General features: G+C 41.7%; 1 protein-coding gene across 2 annotated transcripts; it reads right to left on the bottom strand.

The window, feature by feature from the left end:
• Nucleotides 1-67: 67 nt before the first annotated feature.
• atp6v0e1 (ATPase H+ transporting V0 subunit e1) lies at nt 68-25,268 on the bottom strand. 2 transcript variants are annotated; one of them, XM_078231144.1, is made up of 4 exons: nt 25,085-25,268; nt 21,255-21,302; nt 2,941-3,064; nt 68-582 (listed from the first exon to the last, which is right to left on the bottom strand). In XM_078231144.1, the coding sequence occupies exons 1-3, from the start codon at nt 25,186-25,188 to the stop codon at nt 2,971-2,973; spliced, it is 246 nt and encodes an 81-aa protein (XP_078087270.1). In that variant the 5' UTR covers nt 25,189-25,268; the 3' UTR covers nt 68-582; nt 2,941-2,970. The 2 variants fall into 2 exon arrangements, with proteins under 2 accessions (XP_078087270.1, XP_078087271.1); XM_078231145.1 differs by having other exon boundaries at nt 2,946-3,064.
• Nucleotides 25,269-26,114: the final 846 nt, after the last annotated feature.

The following is a 26,114-nucleotide window of genomic DNA, read 5'->3' as shown; positions in this document are numbered from 1 at the left end:
TGCAAGTACAATATTCTGTCATTTTAAACACTTGATAGATAAAAATTGCAGCATGTCCAAACCTAAAGCTTTTCAACAAGTATTTATTAAATTCTTTTCACAATCAGATTTGAAACAAATTTCAATTTTAGTAAACAACAGAAAACAAGAAATATGAAAGCAGTACACAGGTGTTTTAACTAGATCTGCACATTCATATGGTAGTACACAGTCAGGTTAGTACAAAAATAAGACCCCAGAAAATAAACTTTTGTTTGACACAAATTACATTATTTCCCCCATAGTACTACATTCTGGTGATTTTTTTTCCATTAGTATAAATGTTATAAAAATTGCCCAAAATGCTCCACAGCTGAAGGGTTTAAGACACATTTAGGTTTCCAATACATTGTTGCTAAATATTCATATTAGTCTTATTATTTCAAATTCCAAGAATCCATTCCAATTCACACATTATAAATCAGAATGCAAAATTCAAAATAGTTCACTGCCGTTGAATGCCATTTGGGAAAGTTCCCATTTAAGAAAGCTACTCGGGTGCAAATGAATCATTTGCAGTGATTTGAAAGGTATCTTCTTTCTCTGAAAAAAGAAAAACAGATTATATAAAGCAGAAACAAGCATCCAAATCCACATTTGTTGGCTTGTTAAAAAAATGACCAACTGACAAATTGAGAACCGTGATCGTTTGTTCCGCTTCTAGAGCGGCATCAGTGACTACAGGTTTCAACGCTTGTCATATACCCCCATTCCATTAGTCAACTCAAATTGGTAGTTTCTACTGATGCCGAAAAGTAAAAGGCAATTTCAACATCAGAAACAACTGAGGAACATAAAGTTACATTAAGGGCAATGTTTCACAAAAGCATGCAATTCAGTACTTGGCTTTTAGTGTAAGTGAATAAGCAGCAGAGGACGATTATTAGAACATGCTCTCCTGCTCCCCGTAATGATTTCACATCAAACATGTAATGTATGTAAGCACAACTCAATTAACTGGGACTCTGTTCATTACTATTGGGTTAGTCTGAACCATGTAATTTTGCACAGCCACCCAGATGTCCTGCTTCGTCACATGGCATTTTAAATGAAATTGAATAATTTACAACAGGAAGGTTGTCCAGAAAAGGTTAGATGAGCAGTTCTTGCTCCAAAGAGATTTAACTCATTCTCATATTTTTCCTGGCATGAAATTTATGAATTGTACATTTGGTGCAACTGCCTTCCATATATTTAATGAAGTCAAAGCTTAAAAATTAGTAGATTAAACAAGCATGTTAATTACATATTCTGGCAGGTGAAATATATTTAATGTTAATATATACTGATATTTTTGGGAACAATTTGAATGGATATGAAATGCACTGGTCAGTAGCACTGCTATATTTTATCCAAATCTAATAGCACAGAGTTGGTATTTACATTTGCTCTGCCACTGATCACCAATTCAAAAAAGATTAAAGACTAGATATACAGACAAAATTAGTAGCAAAAGCCATTTTTGTGGCTTTTGCTACCAAATAAACCTGTTGGGACTTTAACCTGGTGTTGTTAAACTTCTTACTGAACTCAAGTTCACAGAGGATAGAAAGAGAGATTGACCATTCATATATTGGAATAGTCAAGACTAGTGGTATGGTTTCAGCAGCAGATGAGCTAAGGCAGCAGCAAAGTCTGATGTTATGTCAGTGAAAACAACAGTCAGTGATGGACTGGATGTATGGTCAGAAGATCATCTCAGGGTCAATATGGGCGTCAACTTTCTTGTCTCCTCCGCTTTTATGTTTATCCGACATCCAGCGCTGAATGAGCAGAAATTTCTCCATTTAAATATTGGGCAGACTGAAGTCATTTTTATCGATCTCTGCTGCAAACTCTTATCGCTTTCTCTGGTGATCAACGTTGAACCAGAATGTTTTCAATTTTGGTGTCAAATTTAACCGAGATAAGCTTCTGTTGGGTGTCAATGTATATGTAAAAACTAATGTTGTTCCCAGATGACATCACAGTGGCAGCATATAGATGGAAGGGGTGGCAGGGGGTGGGGGCTTTGCAGGAAGGGAAAGATCTTTGGGGTAACTTTATGGGAGCAAGAACTGATATCTGTCTAATTGGAGCCAGGTTATGAATGAGAGCAGCCCCCACCCACTGGATGACGGTGGAGGGGCGTCAGAGGAGGGGCGTCAGAAGTCAACTGTGACCAGAAGGATGAGGAAGGGTAGTTTACCTTTGTCACAGTCACATAGGATGCCATTTGAGAGGCATAAAGCAAGGAGGCAAGATTGAACCTGCAAAGCCAATTGTGTACAATAATGGGCATCCTATTATGATATAAAAACAATGGAAAAGGTTGCAGCATAGATTCATTCAAGTGATAACTAGGGTTGGAAGATTATGATCAGAATGGAGAACTTGGAAAATTTAGGGGTTTTATCCATAAGATTGCTACTTTAAAATTAATTTTATAGGATGAGTAGTGGGATTGGATATGGTAAGGATACCAATACAATTCTACAGTCTGAATGACCTGCCTCTGGTGAGCAATTCTAAAGTCTGATCTGATAATTGCCCTGCCCCAATCACTCTATTCTCTTCCAACTTCATCTCCACTGCCACATGAATCCTTCATTCCTCCAAATTTCCCCAAGTTAGAGACATTTCCAAAACAATCTTATAAACTTCATATTTGTAAGTGATAAGTACAAGGATTACTCAAACTATTTAATTGGAATTTAAATGTTTTCAATTTAAATACCTAAAAGTTTACCCAGTTTTATCCAACTACAAAAATCTGGGCACAGTGCCAGCCCTTGAAACAAATACCAAGGTCATTACTCAGCTCAGAAATATTAGTGTTATATACACTGAATAAACTGTACCTTCTAAAACCATACATCTATGACAATAAAGTTACATGTAAAACACTTCTCAAAAGCTCACCTGACCTCCATAGAAAGATATTTGATGAATTCAGGGCCATTGGTAGCGCAGGTACCAGATTGTCTCATTTTTCAATTGTGGACCAAAGAGGGGGTTTAATTGGGACAGGATTGCAATCAACCAGCTGCAATTACAAAAGAAAAAGTTATCAGCCACATTTAGCTGAAAGGGATCTTTTTCCACCTCTAATTGTATTGATAGACCATCTTCTGTTCTAACAATGTACCATGGAAATGTTTGAATTGTTTGATAATCCAGAATGTGACAACTTAGTGTGCTTTCCATTTAATTGGGAAACAGTACCGACTGGCGGCAGTTACCTTATCCAGCAACTATTCTTGACCAAATAATATAAGTGAATCTATTCTCTATTTTCAAGTTCAGTAAAGATCAATTCAACAATACCAAAATAACCACTTAACACAACTCATGCATTTATACTGTCTTCTGGTTACCAGACTCTGAATAATTGAAAGATATATCAGATAATGTAAATTTATTTTGCACAATACCCTGATGTCATGAAATCAAAACAGGTTATGCACATTGCTGAAAAGTATGAATTATAAGTGATAAAGGTTTTAAGATCAAATATGATATTCATAATGTCAAGACACTGGATCAGAACTGCAATGAATGAGCAGTGGCCCCAGTTTGAACTCCAACATGTCAAGTTCACTTCCTCTTAAAGAATTATGGAAAGGTGCAGTGAATCTGTGCCCTGCCACTACTTTTCGTTGATACAAGTGGAGAACCAGCTCAGGGCATTCGGCAGGTCACACAGGGAGGGATAGTTGACTGATGGCAAGATAGACTATTTTTTCCAGCAAGGCATTGAGTTTATTTGATATTTCTTCACACCTTAATCAGACATTTACTTCAGATCTTTACTACAATAGACAGACATCGGACAGATTATAAAACTTCAAACTGAAGACATTGAGACAGTCAAACAGACAACTGTCATCTGAACTACGAATTTTTAATTACAGCCTTGCAGTTTTACCAAGGCTATTTCATAAACACTATATCACCAATGACAGTGTGCAAAGTAGAGATGAGTGGACCATTGCCCAATCAAAGGCTAGCCACAAAAACAGGATGGGTCTAAAGACAGCCTGTGTGAAACAGGTCAGATCCAGAACCAGAAAGTGACTAGCACAAACAAGGTTTCCCTTTCCACAGTGTAGTGTAATATTCAAGCATTAACACCATTTTTTTTAAAATTGGGGCCCTTAAATGTGATTTTTTTTTTCATTATTGTGTTGTGTGCAGATGATCAGTTATCACTCAATTTATTTTGCACTTGCAAAACTAAATTAATTGCCCATGAATGTATATCCCCGATTGTTATACATTTTACACCGAGGGAACACCAGTAAACAAGACAGAGGAGGGTGGCATTCTTTTCTCCGATTGGGAACTCGTCATATTTTTACAATTCAGCATCTTTCATCATTCTCTTGGATGGTGCCACCCCACAAAGTGTCACGTTTCATTAATTCAATTTCACAATTCGTCTAAACAAAATGAGTTCAACCTCTAGACTCCTAGCCTGTTAGCTAAACCACTACAATCATTTAGGTTTGGGTCACTGCCTGTGTGGAGTTTGCACATTCTCCTCGTGTCTGCGTGGGTTTCCTCCGGGTGCTCCGGTTTCCTCCCACAGTCCAAAGATGTGCGGGTTAGGTTGATTGGCCATGCTAAAATTGCCCCTTAGTGTCCTGGGATGCATAGATTAGAGGGATTAGTGTGTAAAATATGTAGGGATATGGGGGTAGGGCCTGGGTGGGATTGTGGTCGGTGCAGACTCGATGGGCCGAATGGCCTCTTTCTGTACTGTAGGGTTTCTATGATTTCTATGAGGTTATAAACTTCAAGTCTAAAAAAAACTTGACTATGTAGTATCTTATGTTGCCATTCCTTCACTGTTGCTGGTCAAAATTCTGGAGTTGCCTATCAAATAGCACCATGGGAGTACATATGCCAGACAAAGGGCAAGAATGCGAGGTGGCGATTTATCACCTTTAAGGTCAATCAGGCTATGCAATAAATTCTGGCCTCGTCATTACTTAATACAAGCTCAGTGAAACATGAAACATGGGGAGGTAGGGGAGCAAATCTTGAAATTAAGTTGAGCAATGCTCTCCAAATTATTTTCCATTGTGACCAGATTTTAACATCTGAAAATTAACATGCTCTGGCAACAAAAACAAAATAGCAATAAAGGAGCACATTAACATCTAAGTACAGATCACCATATACATCATATAAATATCAAAGTGTTATTAAAACACTTTATATTATAAGAACTCTAGGTTCAGCCAAGTTTTCCATTTTCCCTGACAGAAGGTTCAAGTAAAGCCCTTCTCTGTCAGCATCTCCACATACATAAATTGTAATCAGTCTCTCCTCCCCCACCCCCCTCTCACTCAGCAGCCCCTCTTCCCAAACTCCCTCATCCTGTAACTCAGACACATTCCAAAGCCCCCTCACTTACCCCAAACCCTTCAGTGTCTACTTTCTAACCCTCCTCCCCCACTCTAAGACAGCCTCTCTTACCAGCCCCTCCTCTCAACTGGCCTCCAATCATTAGCCACGCACCCCCTTGATCTAGGTAAAGGTAACCTGTGAAGCAGAGTTACTATCCCGGTATTAAAAGCCTATTTGACAGGCAGAAACATGGTAAATTTTGAACCCTACAGGCTTAGCCATGTGACCACCCACTTTTGCCTATGCTCAAGCGGTGACTGAGTTACACCTGCCACTCTCTAGTAATGTTAAGTTGGCTCACAAACATCCCAAGCCCACTCAAATTTGCAGCCACAAGTGTTTTCTGAGGTTAGAGCATTTTGACCTCAATGTCCGCCCCATGCTATTTGGCAGAATTGATCCAGTGGGTCCAGGGCTGTCCTGCCCTAGCCTCTGGACATGCTAATCTCCTCTCCATAGTCGTCATTGCTGCTCAAAAGAGTTCACAATCCCAAATGTGAACTCCATTGGGGGGGCCATAACCCACAATTTGGAACCCCTGAAGTAGAGGTTGGGGAAGTGACTAAAGCAACTAGTTTTACAGGATGTCTCAAGGTGTGATTTAAAAAGATGAAGCAAGGCAGAGATGATTTAACAGAGAATTTGAGAGTTTACAGCATGGTTGAGTTGGGAGAGGAGGGTGTTGACAAAACGTGAAATGGAAAAAACATGATTTGCCACACAGTTCAGGTAGATTCAGGTTAATCACTGGTTTGCTTGGAGTTAACTGATGCTAGCCTGGGTTGTGATCATGTGGCAGATTGGAAAGGAATCAAATTCAGCTGATATGTCTTTCCAGGATCAAACAGATTGCTGGTTCTAAACAATCCAAGTTCACTCATTGGACCCAATGCCAGAGCATTATTATGTCCCAGCAAGAATCAACATTTTCACAAGAGGAAGGTGTGTGGAAGATGGAAAGAAAAAAATGTGCATTTGTAGAGTGCCTTTTGTGACCTCAGGAAGGGCTTTACCACCAGTTAAGTACTTTTTGAAGTACTTATGATAATGGAGGGAAATACAACAGCCAATTTACAGGGCAAGGACCCACAAACATCAGAGGCAAGGAGGAGGAAAACACATCGCTGTTCAAATAGTACCATGGGGTCCTTTATATTTATTCAATGTCTCACCTGAAAGATGGCATACTGGCAGTGAATTAATTATCCCACAAGCTGACTCATAGGAAAGTTCTACCAACTGAGCCAAGGCTGACATGCACGGGCCGGGGGGGGGGGGGGGAACGTTTAAAGCATATTGCAAAATCTTCAATGAATTATACAGAATGCAGATGCTACAATACTATTTTCTAAATCTCCAGAAGAGCATGACTAGTGTTACCTCTATATTAATGTACCTTCTCACCAAGAAATATCTACTGCACTTGTATGCTTCAGTTCAAAAATTAATACAAGCTTTAGTATTTAAATCTAGTACTATGGAAGTCAACAAAAGGAACATTCTTTGACCACAAATCAGAAATGTGTGCAGCTGTTTGCAGGGCTTCCTGTGAACCATAGCACAAGAACAGATTATAGATGGCTGGCTGCTACAATACTGGAATCCAAATGAGAACAAAATGTGAAGAATTCATTGATGAATCAGGAGGAAGTCTGCCCAGATTCTAGGGCATTTCCTAAATTACATATTGACTAACAGACTGTCCAACAGAACGTCTTTTATTTTAGTTTTACAATAGCCACTGTGTCACTCAAATAACCAATGGTTATTTTGTTGCCACACAGGTCACATCAGGTTTTCCAGAATTACCTATTAAAAGCTTTCACAATGAACTAAACAAAGCAAACCATTGTTTCACATTTCTCGGAACAGAAGAACATTGAGCAGTCCTTATCGGTTGGATCTCAACTCATTTGAGGCCTTGAATCAACCATGCAACATCAGAATACAAGTTCAGGTATTGTGCAGAGATTTTGCTTTAGTAATTTTCATAACAAGTGTAACATTTTGTCATTGTTTCATTCTCATTGCATAGGTTAACTGGTTTATATTGGCAACTGTATTGTTTAATTATGTGATTACTTAAATTGTTTAATAAGGTTCCTATTAAATGCTTTGCAAGGTTTTAGTACAGTAAAGACTATATAAATGCTATATAACTATATAGTCAACATGGATTCGTGAAGGGTAAATCTGGCCTCAAATTTGATTGAATTCTTTGAGGTGGTAACGAGGTGTGTAGATGAAGATAGAGCAGTTGATGTCGTATACATGGATTTTAGTAAGGTGTTTGATAAGGTTCCCCATGGTCGGCTCATGAAGTAAGGAGGTGTGGGACAGAGGGAGATTTGGCCGATTGGATAAGTAACTGGCGATCTCATAGAAGACAGAGGGTGGTGGTGGATGGAAAATTTTCAGCCTGGAGACCAGTTACCAGCGGTGTACCACAGGGATCAGTGTTGGGTCCTCTGCTATTTGTGATTTTTATCAATAACTTGGAGGAGGGGGCTGAAGGGTGGGTCAGTAAATTTGCTGATGACACCAAGATTGGTGGAGTAGTAGATGAGGTGGAGGCCTGTTGTAGGCTGCAAAGAGATATTGATAGGATGCAGAGCTGGGCCGAAAAATGGCAGATGGAGTTTAATCCTGATAAGTGCAAGGTGATTCATTTTGGTAGGACAAATTTGAATGCAGATTACAGGGTCAACGGCAAGGTTGAGGAATGTGGAGGAACAGAGAGATCTTGGGGTTCATATCCACAGATCTCTGAAGGTTGCCACTCAAGTGGATAGAGCTGTGAAGAAGGCCTATAGTGCATTAGCGTTTATTAACAGAGGGTTTGAGTTTAAGAGCCGTGGGGTTATGCTGCAACTGTACAGGACCTTGGTGAGACCACATTTGGAATACTGTGTGCAATTCTGGTCACCTCACTATAAGGATGTGGAAGCATTGGAAAGAGTGCAAAGGAGATTTACCAGGATGCTGCCTGGTTTGGAGGGTAGGTCTTACGAGGAAAGGTTGAGGGAGCTAGGGCTTTTCTCTTTAGAGCGGAGGAGGATGAGAGGCGACTTAATAGAGGTTTATAAGATGATGAGGGGAATAAATAGAGTGGCCGTTCAGAGACTATTTCCTTGGGTGGATGTAGCTATTACTAGGGGGCATAACTATAAGGTTCATGGTGGGAGATACAGGAAGGATGTCCGAGGAAGGTTCTTTACTCAAAGTGGTTGGGGTGTGGAATAGACTGCCTGCTTTGATAGTGGAGTCGGACACTTTAGGAACTTTCAAGCAGTTATTGGATAGGCATATGGAGCACACCAGAATGATAGGGAGTGGGATAGCTTGATCTTGGTTTCGGACAAAGGTCGGCACAATATCGAGGGCCGAAGGGCCTGTACTGTTCTAAGTTTCTAAGTTTGCAAATATCGTTTATAATAGCATTCGGTACTGAATAGCAATTTCTCACTTTACAACAGTCAGTTTTGTCTCCCCAAACTATATTAATTAGTCAACTTAAGGAGCAAGTTGTTGGGCGGCACGATGGCACAGTGGTTAGCACTACTGCTTCACAATGTCAGGGACTGGGGTTCAATTCCCCAGCTTGGGTCACTGTCTGTGCGGAGTCTGCATGTTTTCCCCGTGTCTGCGTGGGTTTCCTCCGAGTGCTTCGGTTTCTTCCAACAGTCTAAACGACGTGCTGGTTAGGTGCACTGGCCATGCTAAATTCTCCCTCGGTGTACCCGAACAGAGTGTGGCGACTAGGGGATTTTCACAGTAACTTCATTGCAGTGTTAAGGTAAGCCTACTTGTGACTAATAAATAAACTTTAACTTTGTCGGTCAATAAATACCTGGGGCACTTGGAGGCATCTGGAGTGCATGATGCACTTGCAGCTGCCAACAGTTGCTGGCAGTGGTGGAGGGTGGGGATGTGTGGTGAGGGGTAGAAATCAACAGAAATAGAAGGTAAGAGGCTCCCAAAGTTACCCTCGAGGGAGATATTGGTTGCAGGAGAATTTGGATTTAAAGGAGGGACGTGGTTGGCAACAGCAGGATGGGGACAGCATGGGAAGGATTAAATGACATGGGACAGGAGAATGGGATGATGGTATCTGTGGAGGGAAACAAAGTTAATGATTCATGTTGAGAGCTAGAATTGATGTTTAGAACTGTTTCATTCCAGAGGCTGCCTAACCTGCTGAGTTTATCCAGCATATTTTATTTTAGATTTCCAGCAACCACAGAACCTTTTGTGTTTGAATGAGATGGAATTGCCAAGTGTGCCAAAATGGCATGGACAATTCTTTTATAAAGTTCATTATTTGAAAGCTATTCTTTGCACCTCATGACACTTGATTCAAGAAAGGGTGCAAGGGCTGTCCAGGCAGCTATAGGTTAGTCAGTTTAACGTCAGGGGAAAAAAAAAATCAAAACAGGCACTTGGAGAGGTTTGAGTTAATTAAGAGCCAGCTCAGATTTCTAAAAGGAATTTAGTGTTTGACTAATCTAATTGAATTTTTTGATGAATTAACAGAGGAGGTTAATGAATGGATCTTGTATATATAGCTTTTAGAAAAAAAACATTTGACTAGTACCACATAAACTGGTTAAAAAATTGAAGCTTACAGAATAAGAGGGCTGTGTCAGCTTAGGTGAAAAAATTGGCTTAAGGGCAAAGTCATGGTAAATGGTTGTTTTTCAGACTGGGGAATGGTAGACAGTGGTGATCCCCAACGTTCAAGAGCTGGGATCATTGCTTTTTTAAAAAATATACATGAACGATTTAGATATTGGAATACAGAGCAAAATTTCAAAACTTGTCAATGATATCAAACTTGGTGTTGGCAAATACCAAGGATGATACTAGGATACATATATGAGCAGACAAGTGGCAGATAGATTATAATGGAGAAGTGTGAGGTGATGCATTTTGGCAGAATACTTGCTCATCCTGATTCAATGAATTATAGAATCCCTGCAGCGCAGAAGGAAGCCATTCGGACCAGAGTCTGCACTGATTCATACCCAGGCTTACCTTGTAACCCACATATTTACCCTGCTAATCCCACTAACATATATATTGGGACTCGAAGGGGCAGTGTTAGCCAATCAACCTAACCAGCACATCTTTGGACTGTGGGAGGAAAGCAGAGCACCCAGAGGAAACACACGCAAACACAAGGAGAACATGCAAACTCCACACACAGTCACAACGCCAAAACTGAACCCAGGTCCCTGGCACCGAGACACAGCAGTGCTAACCACTGTGCCACCAAGAAGGGAAGGAAATTTAGATTTAATGGTACAGTTCTAAAGCATGTGCTGGGACAGAGACCTTCAGGTGCATGTGCGCAAATGTTTGAAAGCAGCAGGACATATTGAGAAAGCAATCAGCAAGCATATGTGATCTTCAGCATCATAAAGGTATTCAGTACAAATGCGGATTGAATCTTCATACAGCTCTGGTCCGAGACCAGAGAGTCGACGGCTGTAAAATAGGGGTGCATCCAGTTCTGACTACACTTTAAAAACAAGGTTAAATTGGAGCAGTTGTGGTTGTTCTCCTTGGAACAAAGTATATTGAGGTCAAATCTGATAGAGAAATACAAGATGACAGTTTTAGGTAAGTGTTAGAGGGATTTAAGATAACCTGAGCCTAAAAGACTAATAGATAAACTAATTTAGAGTTAATATAGTAAAGTGCAAAGTACTGAAGTTACAAAGATACTGTTTGTGTAGAAACATATATAACCATCGTTAGAGAATTTAAACATGTTTTTATATATTCTGTATTTAAAATGTACACCTTGGCCAACTATAGACTGCCCCAAGACATAATGGGATAAAGCTGAGTAATATGAACCACATTCTTTAAGAACAATACAGCCACAGAGCACAGAGTTTATCAGTATGGACTCCAGACAGTCCTGGAATTCTCAGACAGGCGAATGAATAGGTCTTACATTACACCAGATAAGAATTATTTCGTACGCATCATAAGACAATGAGAAAGGAAACTTTTGAACACTTACGGACTTACGTATTTAAATTGCTAAGAGATAATGGGAAAGAACTTTCTGGATTAACGTAGCAGATTACCTGGAGACGATGGGCAAGAATTTCCAGACTTTACATACCGATATATTCTCATGTTGCCAGAAGGTGTAATGGCCAAGGTAAATGATTCATACTAAAATGATTGGCTCATCAGGTTAGGATGAACAGAGTAGGCAGGCAAATGATTTCTGGAAATGTACAATTGTAATGATGATTCCCATGTAATTTGGAATTGTTTGGGCTGCCTCAAACTATTGTCCCACACGTGTGGACCTGGCCTGGGAAAAATAAAGTACGTCTTCATCCAGAATTACTGTCTTCAGAAGTTCTTTGAATTTGCTGAGCTGTTTTTAAATAAACAGAAATAAAAGCCAGCATAACATTTAAGTCACTGAAAAACTCCCACAGTATGCAAAGAAAAGCTTTTTCATTTAGCTGATAGTACAAAGGTCTGGGGAACACAGCTTTAAGATCTTTGGGCAAAAGATGCAGAATAGAACATAGAACAGTACAGCACAGAACAGGCCCTTCGGCCCACGATGTTGTGCCGAGCTTTATCTGAAACCAAGATCAAGCTATCCCACTCCCTATCATCCTGGTGTGCTCCATGTGCCTATCCAATAACCGCTTAAATGTCCCTAAAGTGTCTGACTCCACTATCACTGCAGGCAGTCCATTCCACACCCCAACCACTCTCTGCGTAAAGAACCTACCTCTGATATCCTTCCTGTATCTCCCACCACGAACCCTATAGTTATGCCCCCTTGTAATAGATCCATCCACCCGAGAATGTGAGGAAAAATTTATGTATAGCAAGCAGTAATGACCTGAAACCCTCTGCACATCATGGTGGTCACTGTAAGAAGTCGCACAACACCAGGTTAAAGTCCAACATGTTTATTTGGAATCTCAAGCTTTCGGAGCACTGCTCCTTCCTCAGGTGAGTCAAAGGGCAGCGCTCCGAAAGCTCGTGATTCCAAATAAACCTGTTGGACTTTAACCTGGTATTGTGAGACTTCTTATTGTGCCCACCCCAGTCCAACGCCGTCATGGTGGTGGAAACAAAGACTAAGGATTTCTAATGGAAATGGGATGGACACGAGAGAAATAAACTCGCAGGATGGAACTGAGTGGATTGCTCTGCAGAGGACTAGCATGACTTGATGGTCCAAATGGTCAACTTCTGTGCTGAATGAATCCGATTCAATCTATACTCTCCAGAGTTTCTACATAATGTAACTCCGATGAGTGTGCCACTGCACAAATTTAGACTATAGAAAATGAGTCCCAAATAAGGACTTTGTAATTGTTCAAGATTGGTAGTTAGGAAGCCGTCTTTGATAACTGATGAAATAACAAACAGATTTCAAGGAAAATGAGTATTTATTCTTCAAATAATGCTGAGCCCATCGAATATAGACATGCCTTTTCTGCTCTGGAAAAAACAGTTCTCAATTAAACTTTCATATTCTATGATCATAAACAAGTCACCAGGCTGCTGCTAAAATTTGTATTTATATATTTAGGTCTGTTTTATGCACACAGACAAGTAGCTTTTACCGAAATGAAAATTTTTGAGTCAGTTAAGGTCTTTGGTGAAATAATAATTAGAATTCCTGTATTTACTGAAGTACTGTGCAACAAAAATACTAATTTGACCGCAAATATTTTGCAGGTCTTTGCTAGTATACCTTTATTAATAACCAGAACACAAAACCAAAGTCCTTGAATGGACTTTCCGGAGGGAAAGGGGAGTGATTGTTATCTGCAGGATGACTTGTAGGCATTAGTGGGTGCAGTCAGTGAGATGGAAAGTTGGCAAGATTAGCCCTTTGTTGATGTGCTGAGGGGGGAATGTCAAAGAGGATGAAAGCAGTTAGCAATGCGGCTCCCAAGGAGACAATAACTGATGCCTTGATCAGATCAGCCCTTTAGAAAACACCAAATGGCAGAGGGTAGCTGTGGACTTACCCAAAAAAGATATAATCCTGGTACAGGGCAGCAAGGTAGCAAAGCAGAAGCATTGTAATGGGTCAGTGTAGGAATAGTTTGTGCAGGCTGGGTGTGGTGAAATACCTGGGTGAGGAAAAGTGAAAGATGGCATGACTTGCTGACTGCAGAGAGAAAAGCAATGAAAAACATAAGGCATGGCAGAGATTAGGCAGAATTGGGAACAAGGAGGTAATGTTATGAAAGCTTCCAGATTCTGCACTCCTCCAGTCCTAAACTGACGTGATGCTTCAGGTTAGGTCCTGTTTGACTGTCAATTCTTCCGCAGGTAGCTGGTTGCCTTGTTGCTCAAAATAACTCATCTGTATTTTACAGCCATCAAGACTCCAATATAATGCTTAACATTAACATTTGCCCAAATATAGTCAGTCACTGGATGAAAAGCTACTATCCATTCAAAGAATCATCTTTGACTCTCTACAGTTCATAACTAGTCCCAAACCGAATGATACTACTTTAGTGCTGAAATCTGAAACAGATCAAAAGCAAATTTTACTGCCAAATACAGCATAGAATGTTTAGTGAACTGGCACACAGCACTTCAGTGCCACAACTGTGGCTTAGGTAAACTGAAACGGTAGTAATGCTCATTTATTAGACTCTTCTGGAGATCCAGTAAATCTTTGTTGTATTTGATTGACAGATTTATGATCGCAGGTTGGCAGGATAAATAGGAGAATTTGGTTCATTCAAAACTCAACCTTTGAACAGAAACTCTGATGCTTAGAACCCACGAATGACCACTTTTGTTAAGGTATTCCGAAATCGGCCAGGGCTTACAGTACAGCATACCAAATGAAAGATAAGCTTCTGCTTCAGTTGTGTTGGCATCACAGACTAATACGTGTACTCTGCCAGAATTGATATGGGTAGTGTTAGCTAAACCAGACATGACCTATTGAGATGGTGGCCCTGATAATGTAAACTTAATAGGAACAATTTAAAGATGGTTCTTAAAGATTTCAAGTGATGGGGCTGTGATTATTCCCTTTGTCAGTTTGTTCAAATGGGAAATTGTCCTCGGGAAGAAAGACTGTTGATACAATATCTTGGAAACTAATGGTCTTTGTAGCTCGTGTGGATATTTGCCTTATGTTTTGACATTGCCAGAGGGCACTAGGTACTTGTTTCTGTCAATTTCCAGCAGTCCATTCCATATTTTATAGAAGTCAGTTTATTTTTTCCTCATTTGCTACAGTGATTCCCATTCCAAATCTTTAATCAAGGATGTGACACTGGTCTATTTCCCACATTTATGCAGAATTGCTTTTTCAATTTTACTTGCATCTCATTGTACGAGGGTCCCACACACAACGTGCATACTCCAGGACTGGATGAACAAATGTTTGCTAAGCTACAACTGACATTTTGGTTGCAATACCAAAGATTCCTCCTCAGAAATCCAAGAGCCCTCTTTGCTTTGGGTGTTATCTGCTGAATGTGGAATCCACATTGAAGGCTGCTTTTAAGATGAGCTCCCAAGTATGGCTGGGTATCTACCCATTAGAGAATTTGATTACAGACTTAACTCAAGCTGTTGTTGGAATTTCAGATTATCTTATAGTGACTTGATGTGATTGAGTTTTCCCTGATGTGTAGTCATTTGCACATATTAGTACCCTGTTTTAATTTGTAGGGAAAGCAGGTTAGGTACGTCCAGAAGATTAAAGGTACTACTGTTCCCTGGCCTCTCTGGAGAGGACATCTGGGAGAGAATGATTTCCCCATCAGACGCCATTGTTCTTCTCATAACTAAACCTTGCCTCCAAAATAATAACAATGAACCAAAGTTCATCATACCTGCCCACCAAAAAGGCCATTTTAGAGCGTCACCAACGTGATGTGTTTTCATATACCATTTCGAATATAACTGAATGTTATATAATCTTAAATTATCCTATGCATACAATACACACTAATTCACTCAATATTCAATGAAATTCACCAGTCCATCAGCACTCTGCTGAATTCCATAAGAAAAGCAAAATACTCTGAATGCTGGAAGCCTGAAATAAAGACAAAATGCTGGAAACATTCAGTAGGTCTGGCAGCATCTCTAGAGAGAAACAGAGTTAACGTTTAGAGTCCGTATACTTTATTCACTTAGAATCTTTGCCAATTCTCCTTTAGAAATACAACCGTTAAACTTCAAGCCACCTCCCTTATCTTAAGCAATGTCTAGCAGTGGTACCTGCACAAAGGACTCGATATGTATCATTGCTGATAGACACTGCCCAACTACATTTGCAACACTGCAGTCTGTAGGTCTATGATAGACCACAGCAGTATTCAATTACAGGGGATTCAGGGTCAGATAATCCAACAGCTTTGAACTCCACGGTAAACATAGAGTGCGACAAATCCCAGAATTAGGCATAAAGAGTGCAAAAGAATGGAAACAAATCCCAAACTAAGTTTACCAATATTACTATCTTAAAACGAAAGCTAGGCTTGCCCATGGTAGCTTACATTTGTAGTGCCTAAAAGGGCTCAGATTTTAGCCATGTAAAGCAGGGCTTGGTTTTATAAAGTTTATTTATTAGTCACAAGTAATGCTTATGTTAACACTGCAATGAAGTTACTGTGAAATTTCCCAAGTCACCACACTCCGGCACGTGTTCAGGTCAATGCGCCTAACCAACATATCTTTCAGAATGTGGGAGGAAATCCACGCAGACACGGGGAGAACATGCAAACTTCACAGTGACCCAAACCGGGAATCGAACCCAGGACCCTGGCGCTGAGGCAGCACTAGGTGTTATAGGTGTTTGTTGGGAACTTTGAAAAGTTCATTTATTGAATATCAACGTTATTGCAAGCAAAACTTTGAATACAAGAAAACAGTAGGAACCTCTGCTGATTGGCTGAAATCATAGGATCCCTACAGTGCAGGAGGCAGCCATTTGTCCCATTGAGTCTGCACCAACCACAATCCTATCCAGGCCCTTTCTCCATAATGCCACGTATTTTTCCTGCTAATACCCCTGACACCAGGGTCAATTTAGCATGCCCAATTAATCTAACCTGCACATCTTTGGACTATGGGAGGAAACCGGAGCACCCGGAGGAAACCCACGCAGACACAGGGAGAAAATGCAAACTCCACACAGAGAGTGACCCGAGGCTGGAATTGAACCCGGGTCCCTGGTGCTGTGAGGCAGAAGTGCAAACCACTGTCACCGTGCTGCCCTAAAATGAAACAGATAGAATGATAGGAGACTTGGGTACAGTCTAAATACTTGTTGAATGATGTTGTGTTGTACATGTGATTTAACTGTGCAAGGTGGTTGGCTGGAAATGTCAAGTTGTACAGAAACCAAATATTTGTCATAGTATTGGAATAAACAGTCTAATGTACTAAATAGAAATTGGTTGACTTTCTTTTTTCCTACGAGATCAGCTATAGCTTCTGAAATATTTTACTGCATTCTAACAATCACAGCCAAATATCAAGTTGAAATATCAACAGTTAATGTCAAAGTATACTGTTACAGATTGACAGTCAATTTTGACTAAGCACCATGCCAAATTAAAAATTGGTTCAAAACACGTCTCCATCAATACTTCAACATGTATTGTGCTTTAGTACAAGTAGGTTCCATGTTTTAGCCACGTACTATTCATCGTCTAAATTTGATCAACGTAATGGGCTTCTTCAAACAGAAACCCACACCCCAATTCTGGCTGAACACTGAAGAACTGATTCTGTATGTCCTCTCGGATCAAATACTTTGTAATAATCTTGAAACTATTTTTTAAAAACTAAACTATGGTCTTATAATTGACATTTACTCTGAATAAGTATAGTAACCATTTCTGTAAAACCTGCTTTAATAACTTGGATTTTTCAGGAATGTTGCACTTTAAACAATGGAAAATTATTTTAAATCAAAGGACTTCATCATTCTCCATACTATCAAATTTGGGGGAATTAAGGCCAACTGTGATTACTGCCTCAAGAGACCAATTAACTAATCAACCAGCAACTGAATCAGGGACATTTCATTTCCGCCTCAGCATTGCACCAGAGTGCAAATTCACCCAGCCACTTTTTAGGCAGTTAGCTGCTGCTTTTAAACATTTTTTTTTCTTTTAGTTTGACATACTGCTGAAAAGTGCAAAAATATGAGTATATTCTCATTCCAAGTAGTTTATCCAAAATCATCTGGTAATACAAAACTTGAATATTGCTGCAAAGAGACATATTGCTGAAGCTTTTTGCCTTGCACTCATCAGGACAAATGCAAGAATGCCAGATTTCAAATGATCACAATCCATACTACAGGAGAAAAGACTCTAGGGGTTAAGAGAATAGGCCCCCTATGCTTCCAGGTAATTGAAAAAAAGCGCAAGACATGAACATATTCCTTTTGTTTGCAGAGAATGGTCCCTGCATATGAACGTGTAGCTTCTAGCAAGCACAAATGAGCCACATTATGAACTCAACTGATTATCCTGAATTGGTTGTTAGTGGAGCTATTATCACACTCAGGATCATTCAACAAGTGCTTCCCAATCGCAGAATCAAATTTAACTATATCCAACAGCAGACATTTTGTTTTGGGTTATGCAAGCGCCTGCTGGTTGAGCACCATCTGTGCCCTGTCCATTATGAACAACTGCAGGAACACGTTGTTCGATATGTTTCACAGCCAGTCCAATTAGTGGAAAATATAATTTGTGTCGCCAAGGCATAAGAGCATGAAACTGCTTGCTTAACCTGTTATTCAAATATTTTGATATACTTTACTTTTCTAGGTGTCACAAACCCAGTTGACGTTATCTGAGGGCACCTCAACTTGAAAACACCGGTTCATGATGGTGTACAGCTTTGTCTACAGGAATGGTGCAAGGAGCCACGTGCGATACCCAGTGAGAACAGGAATCAACCCAATCATGGTATAACATTTATTAAAGATTTATTACAATAAAGAAAAGACCTATACATGAACAGGACTATAATGATCAAAGACAGTTATGTACAAGAAAACTATGAAACACACCCACAATGTTTAACTAAGAACTACCCCTTTGATCAGAAGTATATTTACAAGATCTGAACTCTTTCAGGACTACCCTCTGCCCAAACAATATCCAATCCAATAGATCCGTAAATAAAGACCAGTTAGCACACTGTATGCGACTAAGTAGTTATTCTGGTGAACATTAATTACTTGGTTCAGGAAGATATGGGTTTTAACTGCCTCTACAAAGATTTTCTGTACTCTTGCTCCTGGTCTGCCAGATGGAACCAGTTTACAATCTGCCCTCTGCTTCCACGAAGAGGTTGCCAATCATATCACACACAACAAATGTTTCTAGAATTGCTAATATCATTGTTTCCCTTTGAAGTATATTTGGCTCTCTGTACCCTCCCGCAACTTCTGTAAGTTCTAAAAAATTAAAATACGTATGTCTTCCCTGAATGATGCAATCATCTACCCAAAGTGTTTCCTATTAGCAGGATGATGTTTTTATTTTGATCTGTCTACAATTGCTAATCTCATTATTGGGATTTACGTCCTATGAAACACCTTTTGAAATGCTGATGGCTTTGAACCTGTTGGCACATTCATGACAAGGGTAATTTGAGGTTTGGTTCTGGTCCAAAACATGCAGACACCTCTGTTCCACTAAAAAGGAATATGTTAAAGCCTTCTGATTTTTTTGAATTACCCAGAAACATGGGGAGCTTATTGTTGCTTTCTCCATGGCAATGCCTCAGCCACTTGACCCCACAATTAGCACATCTTTTCTCCTGTAGTATAAATTGTTGTGACTGTTTGAAATTTGGTATTCTTTCCTTTGTCCTGATGAGGACAAGGTGAAAAGCTTCAACTCCATGTCTCTCTTTGCAGCAATATTCTAGTTCACCTACGACTTTGACCGCTATTTCACATTTCCTTTGTTATATCATCAACTGTGTTGGTTGAGACCTGGAGAAAGTTATCTACACAGTCTTAAGTGATGTTTTGCACAGGATCAGGGAGATGGGATGGGGAGGGTTTCTTTTTAAAATGCAAAACATTTAATTTCTCTTTCCATTTTTTTTTGCTGGTTTATCTAAACTGACTGCCCGTTAGAACAAGAAAACATGCTTTAACTACAGTTAGGCTGACTTGTCTTCTAGCTAAACGCTTTCATAAACAGAAAATTCTATGCAAACAAGTGACTATTAAACATTTTCATTCTCAATGCATCATAGCAATCATTTTATTAATGATAGCACCACCTGCTGTCCTTTTCAAAGCAGTAAACATGCAAATTTAATAAAGTTTTAAATTAGACAAATCTATATAACTGATAACTACAGTGAAAAATCTCAGCAGGTCTGGCAGTATTTGCAAGGAGAGAAAAGAGCTGACGTTTTGAGTCCAGATGACCCTTTGTCCAGCGTTTTCTCTTTTGGTTCCAGATTCCAGCATCCACAATAATTTGTTTTTAACTACTAGCTAATTTCATGCTAATTTTTACCTAGTAAAGACAAAAAACTCAACGATTGAGAAATAATTCAAGTCCCATTATCTTCAACTATGACACAAGTTCCTCATTTTATATGACCACGATAACTTTCATGAAGTGAAAGAGTATTAGGCAGGCCATGGTCAGATTTGCATTCTGCAAGTAAAGTCAGTGTGCATTTTCTTTTCCTTACATAGTCTTGATGAGATGTGCAACATATTCTAAGAGTATTCATGCATTATTTCATCAGTGCTGTTATCTAGCACTTTAGGAATTAACCCCTCCAACAGAAAATCAGCCCAAGGCACATCAGTGAGGTGGGGGATGGGGGGGGTGTTAATGATTAAAACTAAAACCCCCGGGGTGCTCACCCGTCACATCAATTCAATTGCTTATTGACAGCACAAGCAGTTCAACCTAGTTTTAGTAACTGTACAGACCAGGACAGAACCAGCTTATAACCTTCAGTTTAGTAGCATTATCTGGTGGAAACCAGAACAACAAGATCAGTGTTATTTACCAGGTAACTTAAGGCCCAGGCATTGTCAATGTTTCATAAATCCTGTTTACGCAACTAGCCTTTTCTAGTTTGTCATTTGTACAGTAAACCTCCAGACTTGGTAAGTAACCTGACAAACACACAACCTTTATATTTGGGACAGACCAAAATCTCACATCAGCAAGCACATTTGAAACTTTTTTCCTTATTAAGTTGTTTTGGGAGGGCAGAAGGTGGTTGCATACCGTCCAACAGAAAGTAGCAAGTTTTGCAAGATATGATTAATGCAAAAAAAAAATCAGGATGCATCTCTCTCTCACCACCAAAACCATTGGAAATAACACATGGTCAATATAAAAATCCAGGAATGTAATTTTAATTGTGATATCTGTTTGGTCTTAAGAATATAATGAATTTATACGTTATCACATTTCTTAGGTAACATGTTAACCTGAATGATAGCAAAGGTGAAGTTTAAAACCTTAAAGCAGCACCTTCAAACTTAACAGAACAGCCTTCTACCTAGACTTTGACTATTATGCTAAAAACAGTAATTCATTTTCAAGACAGAAAAGAACTTTTAGTTTAGAAAAACTCAAGATGGAACTATTCACACCACTAAATATTCAAAGCAATGGCATGCAGTGTTCAAAACAAGTCACATTTTGAATAATGGAGAATTTCTGAACAGTGTTTATTGCTATTTTTATTTTTTTTTCATTAGAAACTAAATTATTAGTTCATATGGTACTCAAAATATCCTTCAATGGGAATCATGATTTGTTCATACTCACAAAAGGTAGCAGCAAACAGCACTTGTAACCAGCATAGTGTTAATAACCCTGAAAGAAATAAAATATTTGAATGCATGATTCACACTGGTTAAAATAAGCGGTTTCCCCCACCAAAACAAATCTTAAACCCTGTTTTCCCAAAATAAAGTCGAAGCTAAAAGCAATTTATGAACTTCTTTAGTCAGCACCTTTTCCCTGCAAAGCACCCACCAGTTTACATAGTCAGGATCAGGTAACACCTCAGTAGTCTAGTGGAATTCATTCTACCTTATTAAACAAAAACCTGTAAAATGGTGCTCTTAAAAAATTACGTCATTTCTATTTCAAAACTCATTGCCTTACTGCTACATAAGCTTAGGTTTTTTCCTATCAATATGAAAATTATGCAGAGTAATCCTTAGCTCTTATTACAATATCATAACACAAAATGTGATTTCATGCAAACAAATTATTCCTCGCACTATTTTTGTTCTTATTGTGGTTTGACTGCAGAAATCAGTTAACCACATGTACTGCAGGAACACTGCTGTAATCTGGAAACTAAGTATCATTTGATACCTGCAATAGTACCATCTATGGTCTTTTCACCACCAGATTTGGAAATGATTTTAACAAAACCAAAATGACAGATTCAATTTCAAACTCATTATAAAACTGTATGAGTATTAACACTACAAGCAGCTTATCTTCATCAGAATCGTTCTGTAACCACACAGATCCTCTCCAGCACACCCACCTCCCTTACACCGGGTGAGTCCTCTCAAATAACAGATTATCTTCCCTTTTCCCTCACTTAGTGAGCAACACCTTACTCTGCACAAGTGTATCTTGCCTCCTCCACTCACTTTCCTCACAACCATGCCTCAATGTCAGACTCCAACAATACCGTCTGTCCTCTAAGCACCCCACATAAATTAATCCAATTCTTGAAGCAGGATACTGCTTCGAACTTCTTCCATCTCTCTCACCTACCCCAAAATGTTGGGTCACATTACACTCCCCCTCCCAAAACATGATTTGCTCAGTAGCCCCATCTTCTGGGGGAGGGTTGGGTGGAAAGGGTCTCATATTTATGGACAGCATGGTGGCACAGTGCTTAGCAATGCTGCCTCACAGCACCAGGGACTCAGGTCCGATTCCAGCCTCAGGTCACGGTTTGTATGGAGTTTGCATGTTCTCCCCATGTCTGTGTGGGTTTCCTCCAGGTGCTCCAGTTTCCTTCCACAGTCCAAAGATGCGCAGGTTAGGTGGATTGGCCATACTAAATTGTCCCTGTGTGTCAGGGGGACACAGCAAGAGTTGTAACAACACCAGGTTAAAGTCCAACAGGCTTATTTGGTAGCAAATGCCATTAGCTTTCAGAGCGCTGCTCCTTCGTCAGATGGAGTGGATATTTGCTCTCAAACAGGGCATACAGAGACACAAAATCAAGTTACAGAATACTGATTAGAATGCGAATCTCTACAGTCTTAAAGGTACAATGTCTGTCCTGTCTGGAGACAATACACATCTCTAACCTTTGCTTAATGCTCCCTCCACTCACATTGTCTGTACCTTTAAGACCTGGTTGGCTGAAGAGATTCGCATTCTAATCAGTATTCTGTAACTTGATTTTGTGTCTCTGTGCCCTGTTTGAGAGCAAATATCCACTCCATCTGACGAAGGAGCAGCGCTCCGAAAGCTAATGGCATTTGCTACCAAATAAACCTGTTGGACTTTAATCTGGTGTTGTTACAACTCTTGCTGGGTTTACCCCAGTCCAATGCTGGCATCTCCACGTCAGGGGGACTAGCAGGATAAATATGGGGCGGCACAGAAGCACAGTGGTTAGCACTGCTGCTTCATAGCTCCAGGGACCTGGGTTCGATTCCCGGCTTGGGTCACTGTCTGTGTGGAGTTTGCACATTCTCCTCGTGTCTGCGTGGGTTTCCTCCGGGTGCTCCGGTTTCCTCCCACAGTCCAAAGATGTGCAGGTTAGGTTGATTGGCCAAGCTAAAATTGCCCCTTAGTATCCTGGGATGTGCAGGTTAGAGGGATTAGGGGGTAAATATGTAGGGATATGGAGGTAGGGCCTGGGTGGGATTGTGGTCTGTGCAGACTCGATGGGCCGAATGGCCTCTTTCTGCACTGTAGGGTTTCTAAGTTCATGTGGGGTTAGAGAGATAAGGCCTGAGTGGAACAGTTGTCAGTGTAGACTCAACGGGCCAAATGGCCTCTTTCTGCACTGTCGGAATTCTATAATTCCATTCTATGATTCAACTTCACCCTCAACCCCTTGGCCCTCACCCTCCACACCTCCTTTCCCCCCCCCCTCAAACACACCGTAATTGCTTCCCCAACCCCCAGTGTAAGTCCTGCTGCCCCCTTCTCAGCAGGGCACTTTCACAGAATTCTATAGTGTAGGAGGCCATTTAGCCCATTGAGTCCACACCGACTCTGACAGAGCATCTTACCCAGGCTCTAGCCCCGTAACTCCACACATTTACCCCACTAATTCCCCTAGATATCTTCGGACATTAAGGGACAGTCTAACAAGGCCAACCCACCTAACCTGCATATGTTTAGATTGAGAGGGGAAAACGGAGCACCCAGAGGAAACCTGGGGAGAATCAATTCCACCCCCCCCCTCAACAGGGCAGTTTCACCCCCCCCCCGACCCTCAGCAGGACAGTTTCACACCCCCCCAACCCTCAGCAGGACATTTCACGACCTCCCTCCCCCCATGACCCTCAGCAGGACAGTTTCACCCCCCCCTCCCCCGACCCTCAGCAGGGCAGTTTCACGCCCTCCCTCCCCCTCAGCAGGGCAGTTTCACCCCCCCCCCCCGACCCTCAGCAGGGCAGTTTCACTCCCTCCCTGACCCTCAGCAGGACAGTTTCACCCCCCCCCCCCCCGACCCTCAGCAGGGCAGTTTCACCCCCCCCTCCCCTGACCCTCAGCAGGGCAGTTTCACCCCCCCCCCCTCCACTCAGCAGGACAGTTTCACCCCCCCCTCCCCTGACCCTCAGCAGGACAGTTTCACCACCCCCCCCCTGACCCTCAGCAGGACAGTTTCACCCCCCCCCCTCCCCTGACCCTCAGCAGGACAGTTTCACCCCCCCCTCCCCTGACCCTCAGCAGGGCAGTTTCACCCCCCCCTCCCCCCCGACCCTCAGCAGGGCAGTTTCACCCTCCCCAACCCTCAGCAGGGCAGTTTCACCTCCCCCCGACCCTCAGCAGGACAGTTTCACCCCCCCCTCCCCTGACCCTCAGCAGGGCAGTTTCACCCCCCCCTCCCCCCCGACCCTCAGCAGGGCAGTTTCACCCTCCCCAACCCTCAGCAGGGCAGTTTCACCTCCCCCCGACCCTCAGCAGGACAGTTTCACCCCCCCCCCTCCCCTGACCCTCAGCAGGGCAGTTTCACCCCCCCCCCCCGACCCTCAACAGGGCAGTTTCACCCCCCCCCCCCCCCCCCCGACCCTCAGCAGGGCAGTTTCGCCTCCCCCGACCCTCAGCAGGGCAGTTTCACACCCCCCCCCCCCTCCCCCTCCTCAGCAGGACAGTTTCACCCCCCCCCCCCCCCGACCCTCAGCAGGACAGTTTCACCCCCCCCCCCCCGACCCTCTGCAGGACAGTTTCACCCCCTCTCCCCCTCCCTTGACCCTCAGCAGGACAGTTTCACCCCCTCCCCCCATCCATACACCTTAATGCAGTTTTCACTCCCCAGCTTCAGTACGAGTAGTCTGCCCGAGATTGTGTAACCCACACTAAGCGCTCGCTGAGCCACTGCCCCCCGGGTTGCTCAGTAACCCTTAGCAAGTCGGGCTCTCACTCCCCACCAGCAGCCTCACCCTCTATTCGGTCCTTTGGGAATGAACCAGGGTACCACTCCGCCTACGACGCCCCAGAAGACGGTGAGGACGATGATGGGCACCATCAGGCCAGTGTAACCCATGGCGCAGTCACCAAATCTCCTTCAGCCCCCGCCAGTAACCGTCACCCAGAAACCGGCCCGCCGGATGTGACGCGTGGTCATTAGCCCCGCCCCACGGCGTCATGCGACTTGCACGAGCTTGACGTCACAATGAGGACATGATTGACGGCGAACCGCGTCCAATCAGGAGCACGGCAACAGCCAGAGGCGGGCGCTCCCTCTGGCTGATGCTCTGAGTGGGAATGAATGGGAAGTTTGCGGGGTTTGTTTCCCTTCCAGCTGCAGCACCAGCACCAGCACAACCAGGACTCCGGCTCAGTTTGCACCTCAATGTCCTGATACTGCATCAAAGCCTCACTGAAAAAAGGGGTGTGTGAAACCAGGTTTTGTCCTTTGGTGATTGCACACAGACACGAAACGCGATGTTTACTGAAAGAAAAGTTGTTTGTGAAAGTTTTTGTCAATCAAATTTTTGAGGAACAGTAAACAACTATTTTTCTTAATTCCAAATGTGCTTATTTGGTGAAGGATGGTAATACTGGGATCTTCCCGTTTTGGGCAATTTTTAAGTGTGATTTGGAGATGCCGGCCTTGGACTGGGGTAAACACAGTAAGAAGTCTCACAACACCAGGTTAAAGTCCAACAGGTTTATTTGGTAGCAAAAGCCACTAGCTTTCGGAGCGCTGCTCCTTCTCACCTGACGAAGGGGCAGCAAGCCCTCCGAAAGCTAATGGCTTTTGCTACCAAATAAACCTGTTGGACTTTAACCTGGTGTTGTGAGACCTCTTACTGAATTTTTAAGTGTCACAGTGAAGCACAAGATGGCACCAGTTAATGCCTTTGTGTGACATTTGACTTTTTCCAGCGTCAGCCATCGCATTACTTCATAGAATCCCTGCAGAGCAGAAGAGACCATTCAGCCCCTGGTGTCTGCGCCGACTCTGAC

Source organism: Mustelus asterias, chromosome 16, assembly GCF_964213995.1.
Source record: "Mustelus asterias chromosome 16, sMusAst1.hap1.1, whole genome shotgun sequence".
Taxonomy (NCBI): Eukaryota; Metazoa; Chordata; class Chondrichthyes; order Carcharhiniformes; family Triakidae; genus Mustelus; species Mustelus asterias.
Note: the sequence above shows the minus strand (reverse complement) of the source record. Positions and strands in the feature narration are given on the sequence as shown.